The sequence below is a fragment of the Ambystoma mexicanum genome, chromosome 8 (genome assembly GCF_040938575.1).
Source record: "Ambystoma mexicanum isolate Mex_15411 chromosome 8, UKY_AmexF1_1, whole genome shotgun sequence".
NCBI lineage: Eukaryota > Metazoa > Chordata > Amphibia > Caudata > Ambystomatidae > Ambystoma > Ambystoma mexicanum.
In genome coordinates this window covers 387,366,578-387,385,729 of record NC_090929.1, presented here as the reverse complement: position 1 = coordinate 387,385,729, position 19,152 = coordinate 387,366,578, and the positions used below count along the sequence as shown (strand labels likewise).

Here is a 19,152-nt window from a genome sequence, read left to right as displayed (position 1 = left end):
AGAGTGCCTCTCTCCCTAGGCTAACAGAAGTTCGATCGTCGGAAGACGAAGACGACTTCCACCCCCAGGCCGCGCTCCAGGAGTCGGAGCATGCAATTAAAGCCAGCGAGGCCCCACGCTCGAAGGACAGGGACACCTCTCCCGATCCTCGACGCCAGGCGTCGAAAAACTCCGGAGCCACTAAGGGACAGGGAAAACATTTTTCTACGCACGGGGAGGGGGGGAAAACAGCAGAAGAAACTACCTGTACATTCTTCCACACCTGTGAAACACTCCACCCCCCCTAAACAGACAGACAAGCCCAGGTCTGCTGATAGGTCCACATCCAGCAAAGCTACTCAAGATAAATCCCATAGACTTGCTGAGAGAGTCATTCCCAGTTCCAAAAAATGGTCCAGTGAAGACATAGATAGGGTCATGTCAAGAATGTCTTCTTTGGCTGATTTTTATGATAAAAATCCAGAACATTTCCTCTCGTATGATCCACAAGGGGCCACACCCTCAGGCTCTACTGATCCTATCCCCCCGAGTAAGAAGGCCCGGTTTGAAACTCCAATGGGGTCCGAACCCTTTGAGGTACAACCTTACGCAAGACCATACTCACGGTATCAAGGAGAGGATTCCTTTGTGAAGACCATGATTTTGGGTTGATAGAAGAGCAAACCGGGACGGCCTACTATGGGGATGATGAGGACCAGGAGGAAGAAGAGGATGACCCGGAAACATACAGAGTAGATTCCCCGGTAGAGAACGAAGCCCCGGTTACCGACTCCCCGGTCGATAACCAACCCCTCCTAAATGAGTTTCTCGCTCGCGCAGCCGAACATTTCCACATTGACACCCACGGTGTACAGGAGGAAAGGGACTTCGCAGAAGAGTTAGTGGGAGAAAGGAGGCCTGTTGCCCAGACCATCCCTATCCTTAAATCCATTCAGCGGAGAATAGATCCGTCCCTGGTGAACCCAAACCTCACCAGAGCAGTCAATCCCAGGGTTGAAAAACTTTTCAGGGCAGCTCAGTCTGACCCTCTCTATATAAGAGGACATCTGAAGCCAGACTCCCTGGTTGTCACCAACACTCGTAAGAGGGCTGGGACACCCTTGTCTTCGTCAGAAGTTCCTCCCGACAAGGAGAGCAAAAAACTATACGGTTTCGGCAGGAAGGTAGCCTCAACGTCCGCCTAGGATTGCTAACTCCACCACCCTGTTGGCCAGCTACAACTGCCATCAGTGGGAAGAAGTCACGGCTCTCATAGCCTCTGCTCCTGAACCGTTAAAGGGCCAATTAGCTTGAATTTCCGCAGAGGGTAGAGCGGTGTCTGGTTGCATTTTGAAAGCAACCTTCGACGCCGCGGACAACGCAGGCAGATTGATAGCAGAAGGTACTGTTATCAAGAGACATGCATGGTTACGGCAGTCTGGTTTTAAGGCAGAAACACAGGCATCATTGTTAGACAAACCGGTGGAAGCTGATCTGTTGTTTGGTAAGGCGGTCGAAGGCGCACTGAAAAATGCCAAGGACGAATATGAGACACTCAAATCCCTTGGTCAGTTAACCAATAAACCCCCTAACCAGAGAGGGAATAGTAATTTTCGTCGCCCACGCGGTCAAAATTCCCAGAGAGGATCTAACTATTCCCAGGGGCAGGGTACACAGTGGAACAACAACCAACAGTCTACCCAGGGTTACGGCAGAGGTAATAGGAGAGGTCGTGGTAAAGGCAGAGGCAGCCCCAGCAAGGGAGGCGGCACGCCTCCACCAAAGCTGTGACGCTCAGTTCAGGGTCCCTTCTCACGCAACCCCAGTAGGGGGACGCATTTCAAACTTCACCCAGGCTTGGGAAGGGATCACATCAGACAGATGGGTGCTGTCAACAGTATCCACAGGATATTGTATAGAGCTACTGCAGCGTCCCCGGAACCATCCTCCACGACAAAGAGTACACTCCTTAGAACATCAGAAGAATCTCCTCGAGGAGATCGCCATTCTTCTACAAAAGGACGCGATAGAACTCGTCCCGGGACACCAGGTAAACAAGGGTATTTATTCAACTTACTTCCTTGTGCCAAAGAAAGACTTGACAATGCGCCCAGTATTGGACTTACGGCCTGCCAACAAGTATGTCAAGCCCCAAAAATTTCGTATGACCACGCTACAAGAGGTAATCCCCCTCCTAAAAAAAGGGGGATTACATGGCAACCTTGGATATGAAAGATGCTTATTTTCATATTTCCATGTTCCCAGCGCACAGAAAGTACTTGCGCTTCAAGGTGGACAGTCGGCACTACCAATTCAAGGTACTGCCCTTCGGGATAGCTTCAGCACCAAGGGTATTCACCAAGGTACTGGCGGTGGCGGCTGCACACCTACGCAGGGAGGCAATCCCAGTGTACCCTTATCTGGACGACTGGCTCATAACGGGGGAAACCCCAGGAATTTGCAGGACAAACATTCAAAGGACTATCGACCTCCTCCACGAGTTAGGCTTCTCAATCAACAAGAAGAAGTCAAGCCTGGTGCCAAGCACCTCAAAACAATTCCTAGGACCAATCCTGGATACCCAGGAGGGGTTGACCTTTCCTTCAGAAGAAAGAATTCGGAATATACTACTGCAAATTCCGCATTATCAGTCCGGTCAACAAATAACGGTACGCAAAGCAATGCGTTTACTGGGCATGATGGCGTCATGCATTTACCTGGTCCCCCACGCGCGCCTGCGCATGCGTCCCATGCAGGAATGGTTGGCGAAACAGTGGTCTCAGGCAAGTGGTCAGTGGGACGATCTAGTGGTCGTTTCGCCAACACTGGTACAAAGCCTTCACTGGTGGACAAGAGAAAATATCGCACAGGGGAAACCCTTTTACGATCCCGAAGTACAGGCAGTAGTCACTACAGATGCATGTCTGACGGGGTGGGGAGCTCACCATCTCCACCACACAGCTCAGGGTCTCTGGTCTCACTCAGTGGCCAAGAACCACATCAACCTGCTAGAGCTTCTGGCAGTATTCAGAGCGCTTCAGGCGTTCGAGCCCCACCTACTAAACCTATCAGTGCAAATCCGGACGGACAGCACTACAGCCATGTTCTACCTGAACAAGCAAGGAGGGACTCGCTCGCCAAATCTGTCCAAGCTTGCCCAGAAAATCTGGATATAGGCACTCAGACGGAACATCTTCCTGTCATCACAACATGTTCCAGGGGAGCTCAATTCCCTAGCGGATGCTCTGAGCAGAGACTCCCTCCCAGAGGAACACGAATGGGTTCTTCACAGAGAGGTCGTAGAAGATCTCTTCTCTCAGTGGGGTTTCCCCACTATAGACTTATTCGCCACAAGCGAAAACAGACAATGCCCAGGATTTGCATCCAGGTTCCCCCAACCAGACTCCCAGGGGAACGCCCTGTGGATGAACTGGTCAGGGATGTTTGCGTATGCTTTTCCACCAACTCCTCTCATCAGGAAAGTGGTGAACAAGATGAGCAGGGAGTCGATGACGCTCGTCCTAGTTGCTCTCATGTGGGCAAGACAACCGTGGTTCCCACACCTACGCAGGATGGCGGTGTGCGAGCCCATCAAACTTCCAGCCTGGTACAACCTACTGTCCCAGCACCAAGGTCAAACAGTGCACCAGCAACCCAACTCAATGAACCTGGCAGCATGGCTCCTGAGGTCATAGAGTTTGGACACCTCAATTTACCACAGAGGTGTATGGACATCCTTAAGGAATCTAGGAAACCAAACACAAGGCACTGTTACTTTGACAAGTGGAAGAGGTTCGTTATCTGGTGCCAGAGTAGACAAATCAACCCAGTTGATTGCACTCCTTCCACTATTGTTACATACATGCTCCACCTGCTAGATGCAGGATTGGTTTTTAACTCACTGAAAGTACACCTGGCAGCCCTCTCGGTTTACACCACTTCTCATAGCAAGGTTTCGTGGTGGAAAGTACCAGTAGTTAAAGCCTTCATGGAAGGAGTAAAGAGACTTCACCCTCCTATTTCAAACCCACCACCAGGGTGGGACCTTAATGTGGTGCTAGCCAAGCTCATGGGCCCCCCTTTCGAACCCATGCATAAAAGCAGTCTCAAACACCTGACTTATAAAACCGCCTTCTTAGTAGCTATTACTTCTATAAGAAGGGTCAGTGAAATTCAGGCTCTGTCAGTGCAGGATCCCTTCTTTACTGTCCATAAAGACAAACTGGTTTTACGCACACACCCTAGGTTCTCGCCTAAATTTATATCAATATTCCATGTAAACCAGTCCATCGAGCTTCCGGCTTTCTTCCAGAACCCGCAAAGCTCGGCTGAGGTGAAACTACACACCCTAGATGTGCGTAGGGCGGTCCTCTACTATGTAAATAAAACCAGACCGCTAAGGAAAACAGATCAACTGTTTGTCTCCGTAGCTACAGGCAGAGAGGGGGAATCGCGTCTCTAAAGGTGCCATCTCGAAGTGGATTATTAACTGTATCCAGCTGTGTTACTCACTCTCTGAAAAGACTCTGCCTTTTACGCCAAGGGCCCACTCTACTAGAGGCATTGGGGCCACTCTGGCTTTCATTGCAAATGTACCCCTTGACACCATTTGCAAAGCAGCTACTTGGAGCTCTATTCACACTTTTACTCAGCATTACTGCATTGACACCCATTCCAAGGCAGATACACAAGTGGGACAAGCGGTTCTAAGACACTTACTTGCTCATGACCCTTCTCACATCCCACCTCCTTCTTCTGGTACTGCTCGCTAATCTATGCACAGCATGTGATCTAAGCAGATTCCACAAGCCTCAGAAGGGATACATTACTCACCGTAATCGTATTTCTGATGCTTGTATCTGCTTCGATTCACATGCGACCCACCCTTCCTCCCCTCCGAGAGAAGGCGCATGATTGCTTGTAGTCTTACCTTTCTCTCTATCTGCTTGGATTATCTGTACTCGCGCTACTCCTCATGCTACCTCATGTCAGAAAAAATACAATCTGAGGATCCTAGACGCGTGAGGGATCTTGGGTACAGTGGACGTCACACTAGGGATAGTATTACTGGCACGCCCTGTGTCGACGCCCATTTTCGAGTTTCGAAAAACAAACTGTAATACTCCGCAGCTTCCACTAGATGTCGGCCTATGCACAGCATGTGAATCTAAGCAGATACACGCATCAGAAATACGATTACGGTGAGTAATGTATCCCATATATAGCCATTTGATTTCCTCCGTCTGGGCATTCAAGAATTTGTAAGTGGCAGAGACACATTTCCTAGTGCCTGTATGTGTTGTAATGTATGTTTCAAACAGGGTTAGTTCCCTTGTCGCTGCTTGTTTGATCCATGGGGATTGTAGCCAGTGGTATAGCTGATCATATTTATATTTATCTTTGAGGGGTGCAGGGGGGAGGGGTAAACCCATCAGAGGTGGTGAAGGAGGTGCAGGGAGAGAGGAAGGAGCATCAGCAGGAGAGGGTAGGAAGTTGGTGAGGTCTGACAAGTGCCAGTAAAAGAGAAAAAGATTGGGTTGAGGACTCTTGGTCATGACAGTGCCATTGTGATAGACGTTAATGATGCTCCTAGAGGATGAGCAGTGCACCAAGAGTACGTGCCAACATTAATGGGTGAGGAGGAAAAATGGGGAGAGGGTAGAGTTCAGATGGGAGGGTCTATAGGTCTGGAGAGGGGACAGAGAAGAGGATATCAATGAAAGTATGTCTGTAAGTAGTACTACCATAGGTGTCAGTAATAGGTAGGCCAGGATTAGAGGACAGGAGATCTTCTTTTTAAAGTTTTTTTCTTCCAGACTTCGAGAGAAAGGTCGCTTTAAAGTTTTTTTCTTCCAGACTTCGAGAGAAAGGTCGCGGATAGGTGATAGAGTAACAGTTAGAATAGATGGGAGCGATAGAGAGTGCCATTGAGGTGGAGGATAGAGGGAAAGGCTGGAGAGGCTGCACAATGCGTAGATAAACTCACCAAGCGGCCTAGCAGCCAAGTGATGCAGCAGGATGCACAGATGTAGAGACACCTAAATTTGAATTTCCAAGAAGTACTATAATACAGCACAAAAAAGGAAGATGCACAGATGTAGACACACTCTAGTGACAAAGCATACAATAGATCAGCAGGCAATGTAAGGGATAGGCATCAAGATTTGAGTAACAAGCTAACATGTGAGAGGCAGCATTAGGCTGGACATGTGATGTGGCACAAAAGGGGTTAGAAGAGAGTGTGGCTTTGGAGACTTCTGATGGGGGTTTAATTGGCAGAGGTGGACACCATGGAGGGGAGGGAGTCAGTCAATCGCGGCCTGCATGGAAGCGTGTCACGTGGAGAAGGGCTGCAATGGAGGTGAACATTTGTGAAGAGAAGCGGCTCTGAGCACAATTCAAAGTCAGGCGTACAGGAACAGTACACGGCCAGTGGTTTTTTTCCAGTAAGGCATTGTAACCCTATATAAGATTGAAGGTTAGAGGGCAGCCTGAGCAATTATTTCAGTTGCGTGGAAGGCCATCCTCGGGGTCCTCCAGGACTGGACAGGGCCAGACAGCTAGGGATATTATGACCCTTGGATGGAGGCCCTTTGATGGAACCGGCGATCGCCTTCCCGGCTCCGCCGCTGTAGCTGCAGTCATGAGGAAGCCAGCCAAACAGGGCTTCTGGTGGCAGGCATGGATGGGATCAGAACAGCTGATGCTTCTGACCACGTGGCGTTGCCATCATGAAAGGCCTCGCCGGTCTGTAATGCCGGTCTTTACAATGCTGGCACCCTCAATGGGGGAAGAGTGCAGGCCGGCTGGAGGGACACCGAGCACTGCGAGAGAAAGAAAAAAAAAGATCTAGGGTTTAGATCTAGGTTCTCTAAATAACTGAAAGAATGTAATGGATATTGGGAGACATCTGATCCGACAATAGAGAACTTCATTTAAGACAAAATGAACACCCATCGAGAAGCTTTAGGACTCAAGTACTAAGAATTAGGTTGAACTTGGTTCCAACCAACGAAATATTGGGCCGGCGACATAAAATTCAACGAGACCAGAGATTGTGTCGCCATTGCAAAGGCCAGATCGAAACTTTAAAGCATTTATGTGTGGGGTATTCTAATTTGGAAATCTTGAGAACTAATTTTTTATCCGGGATAGGTTACTCCTTCGAAGATGAGCTGTGGAGGAGGATTTTGAACTGTAATGAATTGAGTTTGAGTATTCATGTTTTAGAGTTTTTAAAGAACGCTGCAGTACTTTTTCAGTAGGATGGAATGTTTGAATCTTTGTAAAATTTTGTATGGATTTTTAAAAAATTCAAATGTGTTGATAAGATGGAAATGTATTGAAATCTGAATGTTAACTGTATTGATTTTGATAAAATAATTCTTTTGTATTATGTTTTTAAATACTGTGTTAAAAGTACATGTGTACTGTGGAACACAATAAAATACATTTAAAAAAAATTAAGACAAAATTAAGCTCATTGGCTCTATAAAATGAGAAGTACAAATGTAGGATTAAATGCAGACCTCGAGCATCAGTATCTTCTATAGTATTTAGCCTAATCAGTTATAAGAAATCATATTTCCTGGACACTAACAAAAAATGTTCTAATGCAGAAAGTTAAAGAAATAGGTTTATTAGAGGTTGGTAGCCAGAAAAGGACGGCAATGTCTTCAGCAAACTGCCAAGATGCATACATTTTTTCGGTTAAAAAGGCATTATAGAAATCTATTTATGATTTAGTTCATTAGAATGAGAATTGATAGGTTATTTCCCGAAAATAGCCTGAAAAGATCATCTATACATACATATAAGCAAATCACAGTAGGGTATCATGGTATGTGTGTCTATTAGCATTAGAGTAACAGGTATTTTCAGAAAGAGAGTATTTGATAATTGGAATTGTATAGTTATGTTGGTGGTTGTATTAAAGGGATACTCTAGTAAAAAATTTTATTTAAAAAATAGATAGGCCACATTAAAAAAAAAATACTAGCATCCTCCGTTTTAAAACTTCCTATGTAAAATTTTGAGCTATTCAAGCTCAAAATTCGAAAAAGCAAGCACAGGGGGGCCGCCATTTTGTGAAATGGAGGCCCTCCTGTGCTGGCTTTTGCTTTTGCTGCACTAATGAAGGAAAAGCCAGCCAGCTGTAGTAAACAAAGTCTACCGCTGGGTGGCTTTCCCTTCATTAGTGCCGGGACTCGGAGGACGCGGACCAGAGCAGGAAAGCTGCAGCTGAATCTCGGTAAGTGCTATTTATTTTTTTTACAAAAAATAAGCACTAGCTGCGTTTTTTTTTCTAAGTTTTCCGGGCTGGAGGAGCCCGGAAAACTTAGAAATAAAACCGCAGCTTTAAAAACGTATTTATGTTTGCGGTCGCTTTTGAAGCGACCGCAAACAGAAATACAACGTTGTGTTGGAAAACGCTGCGGTTTTTCGTTCCAAGTTTCTCAGGCTCCTCCGGCTCGGAGGAGCCTGAGAAACTTGGAACGAAAAACCGCAGCGTTTTCCAACACAACCGCGTGTGTTTCTGCCTGCTGTGGCTATCACTTTGGGTCTCCGGTGCTCCCAGGAGCACCGGAGACCCAAAGTGAAAGCCACAGCAGGCAGAAACACACGCGGTTATGTTTACATGCCGCATAGTGTTTCTACCTGCAGCTGATTTCCCATTTGGGGCTCTCGGGCTCCCCGGGGGGAGCCCGAGAGCCCCAAATGGGAAATGCTACGTTGTCTGCCTGAATCTTCTTTTCCATTTGGGGCTCTCGGGCTCCCCACAAGAAACGGTCACAGCACTGAACAAAGGATTATCCTTGAGTTCCAGTCCCAGCAATCAACTATTTTCAGATTAATCTAGATCTTTTCAAATTTAGCAGACTGCTCAAACTGAAAAAATTCTTTGCCTCTTTCTCAGAAGCTAAAAACAAATAGTCATGTATAGAAAAACAACAACCGTCAGAACTAACGGTACTTGACACAGAACATACAGCCAGTCTCCTTAACATCAGAGAATCAGAAGACATCCATACAATGGAATTAGTTGCATCAGACTTAAACATTGACTCAGGACTTATTGAATCAACCAGGTTAAAAAGCAGATCCACATTTACACCACAACTGGCAATGGAAAATGTAATTGACTTATTCGTTCTAGCTGTGCAGAAAGACTTGAGACAAAACTATCTATCTAAAAAAGCATTGGACTGGAACAAACATAATCTGAACGCAAAAGAGAGCAAAGCAATTCGAGATCTAAGAAACAATGATGAAATAACAATAAAAGAGGCAGACAAAGGAGGGAAAATAGTCCTCCTCAAAACTACCGACTACATACGCATGGCAGAAATACATTTAAACGATACAACTTGTTACGAAAAACTAAATGAGAACCCCTTGCCCCAAATACAAGAAGAATGGAACATCATGAGCTCACACTGGCATGAAAATAATCTTTTGACGGATGATGAGTATGACTTCGTAAGAACCAGATCTCCAATACTTGCAACAATATACTTTCTTCCAAAAATACATAAAAAGTACAGCACAATACCTTCAAGCAGACCAATCGTCAATGGGATAGGCTCAATAGGTGAACCTATATCTGCATACACAGACAAACATCTACAACCATTAGCAGCCAGTCTGGCATCATACGTACAAGACACCAAGCATATCATACAGCAACTTGAACATATTAATTGGGAAGAAGACTATAGATTGGTCACCTTCGATGTCACTGAACTATACACGAGTATTCTTCACTTAAAAGGAATGGAAACAGAAAACTACTTTCTTAAAGCTAGATCAATATCTTATTTGGAACAGAACAACATGATCCTTGAAATGTTAAACTTTGTACTCAACAATAATGTTTTCCTTTTCAACAACATCATATACAAACAACGTCAAGGCACAGCCATGGGGACAAAATTCACCCCCCTATGCAAACTTCTATATGGGGAACTTTGAATTTAACCACGCCTGGACCCATCATGCATTCACGGAAGGAAACAACATTATATTCTGGGGACGTTACATAGACGACATCCTGGTAATATGGAAAGGTGACCAAAAAACATTAAAAGAATATCACAAATTTCTGAACGCAAATTATTACAATTTTAAACTCACTATGGAAGAAAACAGGGACAAAATTCACTTCCTAGACCTGGAGCTGTATATACAAAATCAAAAAATACAATCCACACTTTATACCAAACCCACATCTGGAAACAGTATATTACATGGAAAGAGCAACCATCCACATCACATCATACGCAAATTCCTATTAAGAGGATATGACAGATCACAACTATCCAAAGCATTGAAAAAAGTACAAACAATTCCGAGAAGTGATCTTCTACAAAACTGAACTAAATACACAAAGAAGCAACCTAAAAACACAATACGTTTCATAACATCTTACAGCACAGACCACAAGCTTTACAGAAAAATATTGAAAAAACATTGGCATCTATTGAAATTGGACAACGACTTAACCAAGTACATAGGAGACCAACCGAGCATTACATATAAGAGGGCAAAAAACTTGAAACAGATACTATGCCCTTCTCATTTTGTACGAGATTCAGTAAAAACAGACAAAAAAACGAACTATGGTCAACACAAAAAATCAAAGGCAACTACAAATGCGGCATGTGCAATTACTGCAAATATTCAGAAAATGGCAAAAAGACTCTAACACTACCTGATGGAAGAACACATGTAATTCAATTCCAATTCCAATCATGTTATCTATGCAATTGAATGCATCTGTACAAAACTCTATGTGGGCAGCACCATCAGAGCTCTGAAAACAAGAATCTCAGAACATCTCAGAACTATTAAAAATCTTGACATAAGATACCCTCTGGGTACATTTTGAAATGGAACTCGCTGGAGCAAACACAGACAAGATTAGATACTTTGGACTTGAAATAGTTCGACCCCCCACCCAGGGGAGGTAGTAGAGAAAAAATGCTACGACAGAGAGAAGCTTTTTGGATCTGTAATCTAGACTGCTGCAACATCGGTTTGAACTGGGACACAGAAATGGGTAATTTCTTATGAAAAGTGTCCTACAATTGAACTCTATGATGACTCTCCCTTATAATTTTACCGAGTGTGATATTTGCAACAAATGTCGAATGCAAAATGTGTTCATATTTTTTATCATCCAAACAGCAGTAAATCCTTCATTCTATGACACTATTAGATGCATCACAAACAAGAAACAGGTTACAGACGCTGTCCATTAAAAGCACTAGATACCAGGAATACATAAGACTGAGCTTTTCGGTCAACTGAAATAATCTCTATATAAATAGAGCATACACTATACTTATTGCCATAAACAAGCATTTGAAAATTAAAAAATGCCAGTATTAATGCGGAAACCATTACATATGTCTACTTGAAGTTAATAATTAAGTGCTACGTAAGAAACCAGTAACACAAATGCTTATTTGCATTTTCATTAATTATACTAAATTATCTTGCCCATATAGACCTTGGCCTTGTATGTTGGATAATGAGGAGTATTCTCCGCCTATTTTTAAGTTGAGTAACAAACTGGGCCTAGTACGGAATCTTCACAAGTCTTACTGTCAACCATACGCGCAACAGACACTATGACCTCACTGCGCAAACGCCCTGGAAACAAAACTGAACGTAATGACGTCATCAAGCCACGACGCAATTATGTGTATAAACAAATGGCCATTTTAGATAATCTGTATCGGCAACCACGATCGGACTTCCAAGACAGGTAGGAAGCGCATGATTCCATCAGAACGAAAATAAATGCAGTAAGCAAATAGAATCCCTTCTTGTGCACAATTGGTTAGATATAGGAGAGCACAAGACAACAGGACCCATTATCCGAATATCCTCACATTTGGATTCTTTTCTTGTCTCTCTTTCCAGTTCAGAAAACAAATTCATTCTTGCATGCCTAACGGCTAGAGAGACAAGACGAATAATAACAGCAGCAAAACCAAATAACGGGCCAAATCAACAACAGAAATTAGAATGATACTTAATACTAATCTTCTGATGGAAAGCCCAACACATTGCAAGTACGTATATTAGATCAGAATCTGGTCTTTTCAATCTGCTAAACAGAAAGAAATGACAATTAAAAATATAAAGGGCTCAGTAAAATGCAAATTATTTGGTATTTTTTTCTTGTTCCCCACAAGCCTATGAACAGACCATGCAGGACATAAACTCTCTATAAATATACAAACAAGAAGAAAACCCTCCTGAAGAACCGTCTTACAAGACAGAGAAACACGTGTTGAGGGAATAAAGTGAGAGGGAATCATTTCATCCTTGGCAGAAGTTGGCAAAGCTAGAATGACAGATGCTGTAGAACAGAAAACACTCTGTATGCTTATACTTTAAAGGAAACCTAAGATTATACAAAAATAACATTTTGAATTATAACAGTGTAATTACTCTGTATGAAAGTAATAGTCAAGTGAAACCAATAACTGTATGAATGCTAATACAGAATGCAGTGCAATCAAAAACTGTATAGACCTATTTGTCCTAATTAACTGAAGAAAAAATTATTCAACTTTCTTCCTTCTAACATATTTGCCCCATCCTACCAGGTAGGATATTTATGAACCCAACCCCCTCCTGCCCCTCTTTTACAACACAATCACTTTCTCACAGACAGCCCGCTATGAGAGAAAACAGACTAACACCTGAGCCGTATATCTGACGTGTCCCAATACAATGGTCAGGCAATTACTGATCATCACACAGACCTGACTTACATTACACTTTCCCACACGGATAAAAGGCGGAGCACGAGAGCACACTTTGAGCGAGGCAAAGCACACGAAGAAACAGCAGTTCCAAGATGGCAGTTTAACACACGGAGAAAGACAGCGATACAGAAAGGGATTGCAAGGAGGGAAGTTCCTTGACCTTTTCGTCAACGAACCGTTACTTTCACGAAGCCTCAAGAATAAGAATCGTAAAACCAGGAAACCAGGCTGAGGAATTCTGCATTATGTGTCGGAGGTACCCAGGTCCCTCGCGCACCGATCATCACGGTGTGGAGAATCAGCAGCTGCCGGGGTACTGTCCTTGGCTCCAACAACAAAGCAGCGTCAATGAAATCAACACAGCCAGTGAGCTGGGAAGACTGATACAAGCCTGGTCTGTGTTGAAGCCAAGGTTGCAAGCAGCAACATTGTATGAAACACGTGTGATAACAAACACGAGTAAAGTTGAACTGCAGATGAGTGATTGAACTGTGGAACCAAGATACAATACCTTGGTCCGGCACCACCTGGTTGCTCAATCGAAGGTCTCTGTAAGGTATCCAGCTGAGAGTTAATGAAAGTGTGGCGAAGGATTGTGAATCGAAGTGGTCCTGCGCACAATCGAAAGTCTTTGATGTTGATACAGTAAATAAATGCTTATATCGAAGTAGATAAAGTCAGTCCAAGCCTGAACGAGGGAGATTGAATTGTGAAACAAGAGGTCCAGCCCAAAGAAGTGGGATCCACGGTTCGAGGCCACACAAGGGAGGTCAAACTGTGAACATTTTGCAACAAGGGGTCTGAGCCCGAAGGAGGGGGACCCACGGTCCGAGCCCGAATGAGGGAGATTGAATTGTGAACATTGTGAAACAAGGGGTCTGAACCCGAAAGAGGGGGATCCATGGTCCGAGCATGGATGAGGGAGAACAAACTGAATATTGTGAGAATTTGTACGTGTCAAATCCTGAGGAAAAAGGAACTTGGATGTTTGTGGTGTTACATCAGGCAGGCCTTCTGAAAAGGAGACTTTGAATGGCAAACGGACTTTAGCACAGAAGGCCATGATGTTAAAGTTTTGAACCGCACCCTCATGCTAGAGAAACCAGAAACTGCTAAGCTCGAGTGTGCCGCCTTGTCTCGTGCTGAAAACATGGGGCAGGTAAGCCAACGGCTTGAATATCCCGACATATCATTTCTTGAACACTTTTCTTTTGCATAACCTTGTTTCCCACACCATTTGTATTTAGAGGTAAGGATTGGCAATAGGTTTATTAGTATAGGCCCTTTTATTTTAACAAGACAACACTAGGACTGCGTTATTATTATTTGATGGTCATAGCTTGCTCCCATCTTTAGATTTAGAATTAGATGGGCGTTTTTCAAACCCAATTGAAGCTCTGTAAACACCCTTGAACTGTGGTCACTTGTCTGTCTTACTGTTCATACCATGCCTTCCTTGCGCTACCCACCATCTCTTGCGACCAACCATACGGAGAGCATATGGCTTCTTTCAAGCCTCGATCCTGTAGTTGGCACTCCCTCCAGTTTGCACTCTTCATCACAACAATTCCTGCACATGGTTTCCACTCAGAACAATTCAGTGCTCCATGTTTCTAATGCCAGACTGCAACCATGCCATTTTCTCTTGTTTCGGCCATTTGTTGTTCTTCATTTTCCTTGCATGTGAGCAGCTCCACCGGTCCATAGCGCTCTCCACAGGTGCCAGCACCGTTCTGGTTAAATCATCTTTTGTTTGAATGTGAAAATCTCAGGCCAACAGGATATTTCCCCTGAATATGTAAGGTGGTTAGAGAGAGCAGTACAGAGCATGTCTACTCCATTGCCCGTCAGACCATGCCCACTGGTCAAACAGTTTTTGAACAGTTTGTTTCTTCTGCCCAGAATTTGGGGTAAACTGATTAAAAACTAGTAATCTCAAGGCGGTTGTGTCCTCTTTTAATCTGTCTTGCCAGTGCTTTGCCAGGATGTTCTAGGGTTCATTTTACGCAAGCAAGAGCAGAAAGGACAGCACAACCAGTAAAAGTTCTTTTTCAGTTGTCCGTAAGGTAGCATATATGGAATTCAATCCATTTTTTTTAAAAAACATTATTATTTGAATGCAACTGAAGTCTCCAAATGCGTTCTCCTCAGTATTTTGTTCCCTTGTTTTTATGTGGTTTACAAATGGTGTTTAAAAATAACATTTTCTAGGGTCAGGCCCTAGAATTCTCAAGAACATTTTAAATTGATAAGGACACTCTCCCTGAAGAGATACTGTTACTGGCAAGTAGCTTTCATACAGTCACTCAGTGGTGCTTTCAGTAGAATGAATGTGACCACATAGAAAATAGCAAGCTATACTGCATAAATATAATTGTTTTCTTTTTATTTCTTGTTTCTTACAGCAACATCAAACACAACAGCAAATAGCTCATTACCTGAGAAAGAACGGCAGCACATTGCTGAAAGGCTGTTACGGGTGATGTGTGCTGATCTGGGAGCCCTGAGCCTGGTGAATGGAACAGAGTTTATCAAGTTAGCTCAGACGCTTGTGGATGCTGGAGCTCGCTATGGAACTTTCCCTGTCAGTGAAATACTGGGCAACATGAATGCACTTGCTTTAAAGCATTTACCACGGATGTATAACCAAGTAAAAGTAAAAGTAACCTGTGCATTGGGCAGTAATGCATGCTTGGGTATTGGTGTCACATGCCATTCTCAAAGTGTTGGCCAAGATTCCTGTTTTATTCTGACGGCTTATCAGGTTGAATGCAACCAAATAAAGAGATATGTCTTGGGGATCAAAGATGTGGACAATCGCGATAATGGGGACTTTGTTCATCAATGGGTGCAGAACGTTCTTTCAGAATTTGTAATGTCAGATATGAGAACTGTTTATGTGACAGACTGCAAAGTTAACTCAGCTGCTTTCTTGAAGGCCGGGATGTGCTTGCGTTGTTCTGCATGCGCATTGAACTCAGTGGTGCAGAGTGTCTTAAATAAACGAACACTACAGGCACGGAACATGCACGAAGTAATTGAACTATTGAATGTCTCTGAAGATCTTGCGGGATCCACAGGTCTCTCAAAGGAGACATTTGGCTCTCTACAAGAAACCTCTCCCCCTCCCTGCTGGAATTCTGTTACTGATTCTCTTCTGCTTGTTCATGAGCGCTATGAGCAGATCTGTGAATTCTATACTCGGGCAAAAAAGATGAACATCATCCAAAACTTGAACAAACATTTGCTTAGCAATTTGGCAGCCATTTTAGCTCCAGTAAAACAAGCAGTGATTGAGCTAAGCGATGAAAGCAAGCCCACCTTACAACTTGTACTGCCTACATATGTGAAACTGGAAAAGCTGTTCACTTCCAAAGCAAATGATGCTGGAGTCATAAGCAAGCTATGCCACCTCTTCTTAGAAGCTCTAAAGGAAAACTTCAAAGTGGACTCTGCACACAAGGTTGCTATGATCCTAGACCCTCACCAGAGGTTGAGGCCAGTTCCGCCTTACCAACATGAAGAAATTATTGGCAAAGTCTGTGAGTTGATCAATGAGGTAAGAGAGCTGGGTGTAGAGGATGTTGACTTTGAGCCAACGGCTAAGAAAGCAAGACCACCAAATGAGGCACCAAATGTTCAAGAAGATGATCGATATGGGAAAAATGAAGTTTATGATTACTTACAAGAACCTCTCTTCCAGGTTACCCCAGATCTATTTCAGTACTGGTCGTCTGTTAACCAAAAGCATACAAAACTAGCCAGACTTGCTTTTTGGCTCTTAGCTGTTCCTGCTGTGGGTGCCAGAAGTGAATGTGTTACAATGTGTGAGCAGACTCTTTTAATCAAAAGACGGAGGCTTTTAAGTCCAGAAGACATGAACAAACTCTTGTTTCTGAAGTCAAACATGATTTAAAACCTCATTTTAAGTTGGCTTTTCTTGAAAGAAAATTAAATACTTTTACAAACAAAGACAATAGAATTTAAGTTTTAAACACTGTGGACCTCATTGCGAATGCCCCTGGAAATGATGTGCTTTTATATTAAAATTAGCAACGGGAGTGTCAAAAGATTTCATGGAATGGCAATAGACTGCTTGAAAGTCGGCTTACATTCATGAAAACCTTGCAGGTATTTCAAGTGGAAGACGAAAAGGACATTGATGGTTCTTGAAGATAACGGCAGCTATGCTCCAAAGAGACTTGATGTGTTTTTTTCTAGCTCTCGGTGTGGCAGTGAATTGTACATCAAAACAGTCAACCTCCTTATTTGGGCTTTTGGTTATACAGTATGTTAATGTGCACACCTTCAGGGCATTCGTGCAGCCTTAATGACAATAGTTAAATGTTAAAAAAGCAGCTGCTTATATAATCAAGAGCATCAACAAAAATCAGGAAGGAGATTGTAATAAAAACACGTTTTTTTACATTAGAGTAACATTTTGAAATACAGTCACTAATAGTAAACTGGCTCCTCTCTGTACTTTGTGGTTTTGATATTTTTGAATAGAAGATTTACTTTAAGGTTTGATTTACATATGAAAATAGTGCATAATAATAAAATGAATGTCTTACTGTTCTGTTTTTAGAATTTAAGAAATGCTCTGTTTTTTAAATTTACACTGCAAACTACTGTAGATCATCTCAGTTTGTGTACCTTTCAAATGATCAACTTTACCTGTACGAATACATCAGTCTTCACAAGGTAAAAGGTATTGTGTGATTCATCAAAGCAGGTCTGCTTTCTAACCAATAGAATGGGGTACATTTGGGCCTGGTTAAGATTTCTTCTGAAGGGGGTTCACCATTAATGCCAAACAAATGTGTCCTTTGGTTGCAGAACACTGTTGTCTATATGAATGTATGAAAAAGAATCTGTATTGCTGCTGCAAGTATTTATCTTCAGTGTGCACTTTTCTTAAGTAATGATATGTAGACTATCCCTGAACATCTGGTGTGGAACATCTCTTCACAACTGGTATGTTTCCTCTTTGTGTCTTCATTAGGGCCCCCTTACTCCTACATCCCATCCCCTTTCCTCCAACCTTGTATGGGCACCCCTGCATGGGGATGGGACCGGAGCCTTTTGCACCACAAATATACACTTAGCCTTTACGTTTGTATTTAGGAGCGCATAAGCATGAGATCAGGCTTGGCCACGCATGCTAAATCCGTCCTCTGACGCCACACCTCAGTCCCTTTTTCTGCATGATGGTATCGGAGAGCTTGCACTGCGTCAGCATATTTTTTGTTTTGCACTTCTCGAACGCTTCATGAGTGTTTATTCTTTCACATTATATAATTTTTCCGACACTGGCCTTCGCTGCCCCGGTTCCTCTGGTGCATATCTGGCTCGTCTGGCTTTAGAAAGTGCCTCTTGTGTGAAAGTCTTCATCCAGGCTCAAACCCTCACACGCTGTGTCTGGAGTGTTTGAGGGCTGAGCAATGTTGGGACTTGTGTGCCGCCTGTGACACTTCAACACCAAGGGCATTCAAAAATAGGCTGGCGAGGTGGAGATAACTCTTTTCAATGTCCCCACCAAAAGACACAAAAGAATACAGATTTTCCATAATAACTTACTGGAAGACACGGAGGCGAGCATTATGCTTCTCTTTTTTATTTTAACATGTAAAGAAAGCTCAGTAGCAAGATATTTTTTCAGTGCACCTTAGTGCCATAGATCATATGCATAGAGAAAGGGTGCACTAGAAACCATCATACATATACACAACAAAGTATTAACATCTGATAATATGTCCATAAGTCCTTAATAAACTCCCATTTCCCAGAAGGCTTGCTGAAAGTTCATCCCAAGGCCACCAACATGTGAGCTGTGTCCTCCAATGGGTGTGTGAGTCCCCACATAAACAGTCTTGAACATGATGCAACTTCCTCTTTCGAGGCTGCAAACTTGGCTGATAAAAAAATTGCAACCGCAGGCATCTCATAGCAGAAGATAGAAACGTGCTGTGGATTAGGCAGACTTGTCTGTTGGCGCTGTCAAGAGAGAGATAAAGAGCTCAAATTACTTCATGTATATTACAACCCTACTTCCCTTAGAGGAGTGGGAGAGAAATTCATTGTGTTATTTTGAGGAAAACACATATGTTCTAAATGATCAATTATTCTTAGTAATATATATAATAATTATCAAGCGTGATACATGCTTCATTTCTCGCCGGGTGGGATAATGTATCTTTAATAGAATTAAGACTATCTAGTAAGTTATTATGGAACATCTTTATTCTATGTCAAGACCGGAGGCTCACATTATGCTCGTTTAAAGCTTACTTACTACAATGGATGCCGGCTGTTCTACCGGTTTCAGGTAGAATTGCTTGAATATAGATTCACCTGCCCAGTCTGCCATCCTCATGATATCTTCCAGTCG

The 19,152-nt window shown here is 43.3% G+C and overlaps 1 protein-coding gene across 6 annotated transcripts in view; it reads left to right on the top strand.

Moving 5' to 3' along the window:
* ZNF618 (zinc finger protein 618) overlaps positions 1-17,471 on the top strand; it is a 2,057,359-nt gene extending 2,039,888 nt beyond the window's left edge. For all 6 annotated transcript variants that reach the window (XM_069609870.1, XM_069609868.1, XM_069609871.1 and 3 more), the window contains one exon: positions 15,167-17,471. In XM_069609870.1, coding sequence (XP_069465971.1) covers positions 15,167-16,677 — 1,511 coding nt within the window. In that variant the 3' untranslated portion in view covers positions 16,678-17,471. The remainder of the gene's footprint in view (positions 1-15,166) is intronic.
* The last annotated feature ends 1,681 nt before the right edge of the window (positions 17,472-19,152 follow it).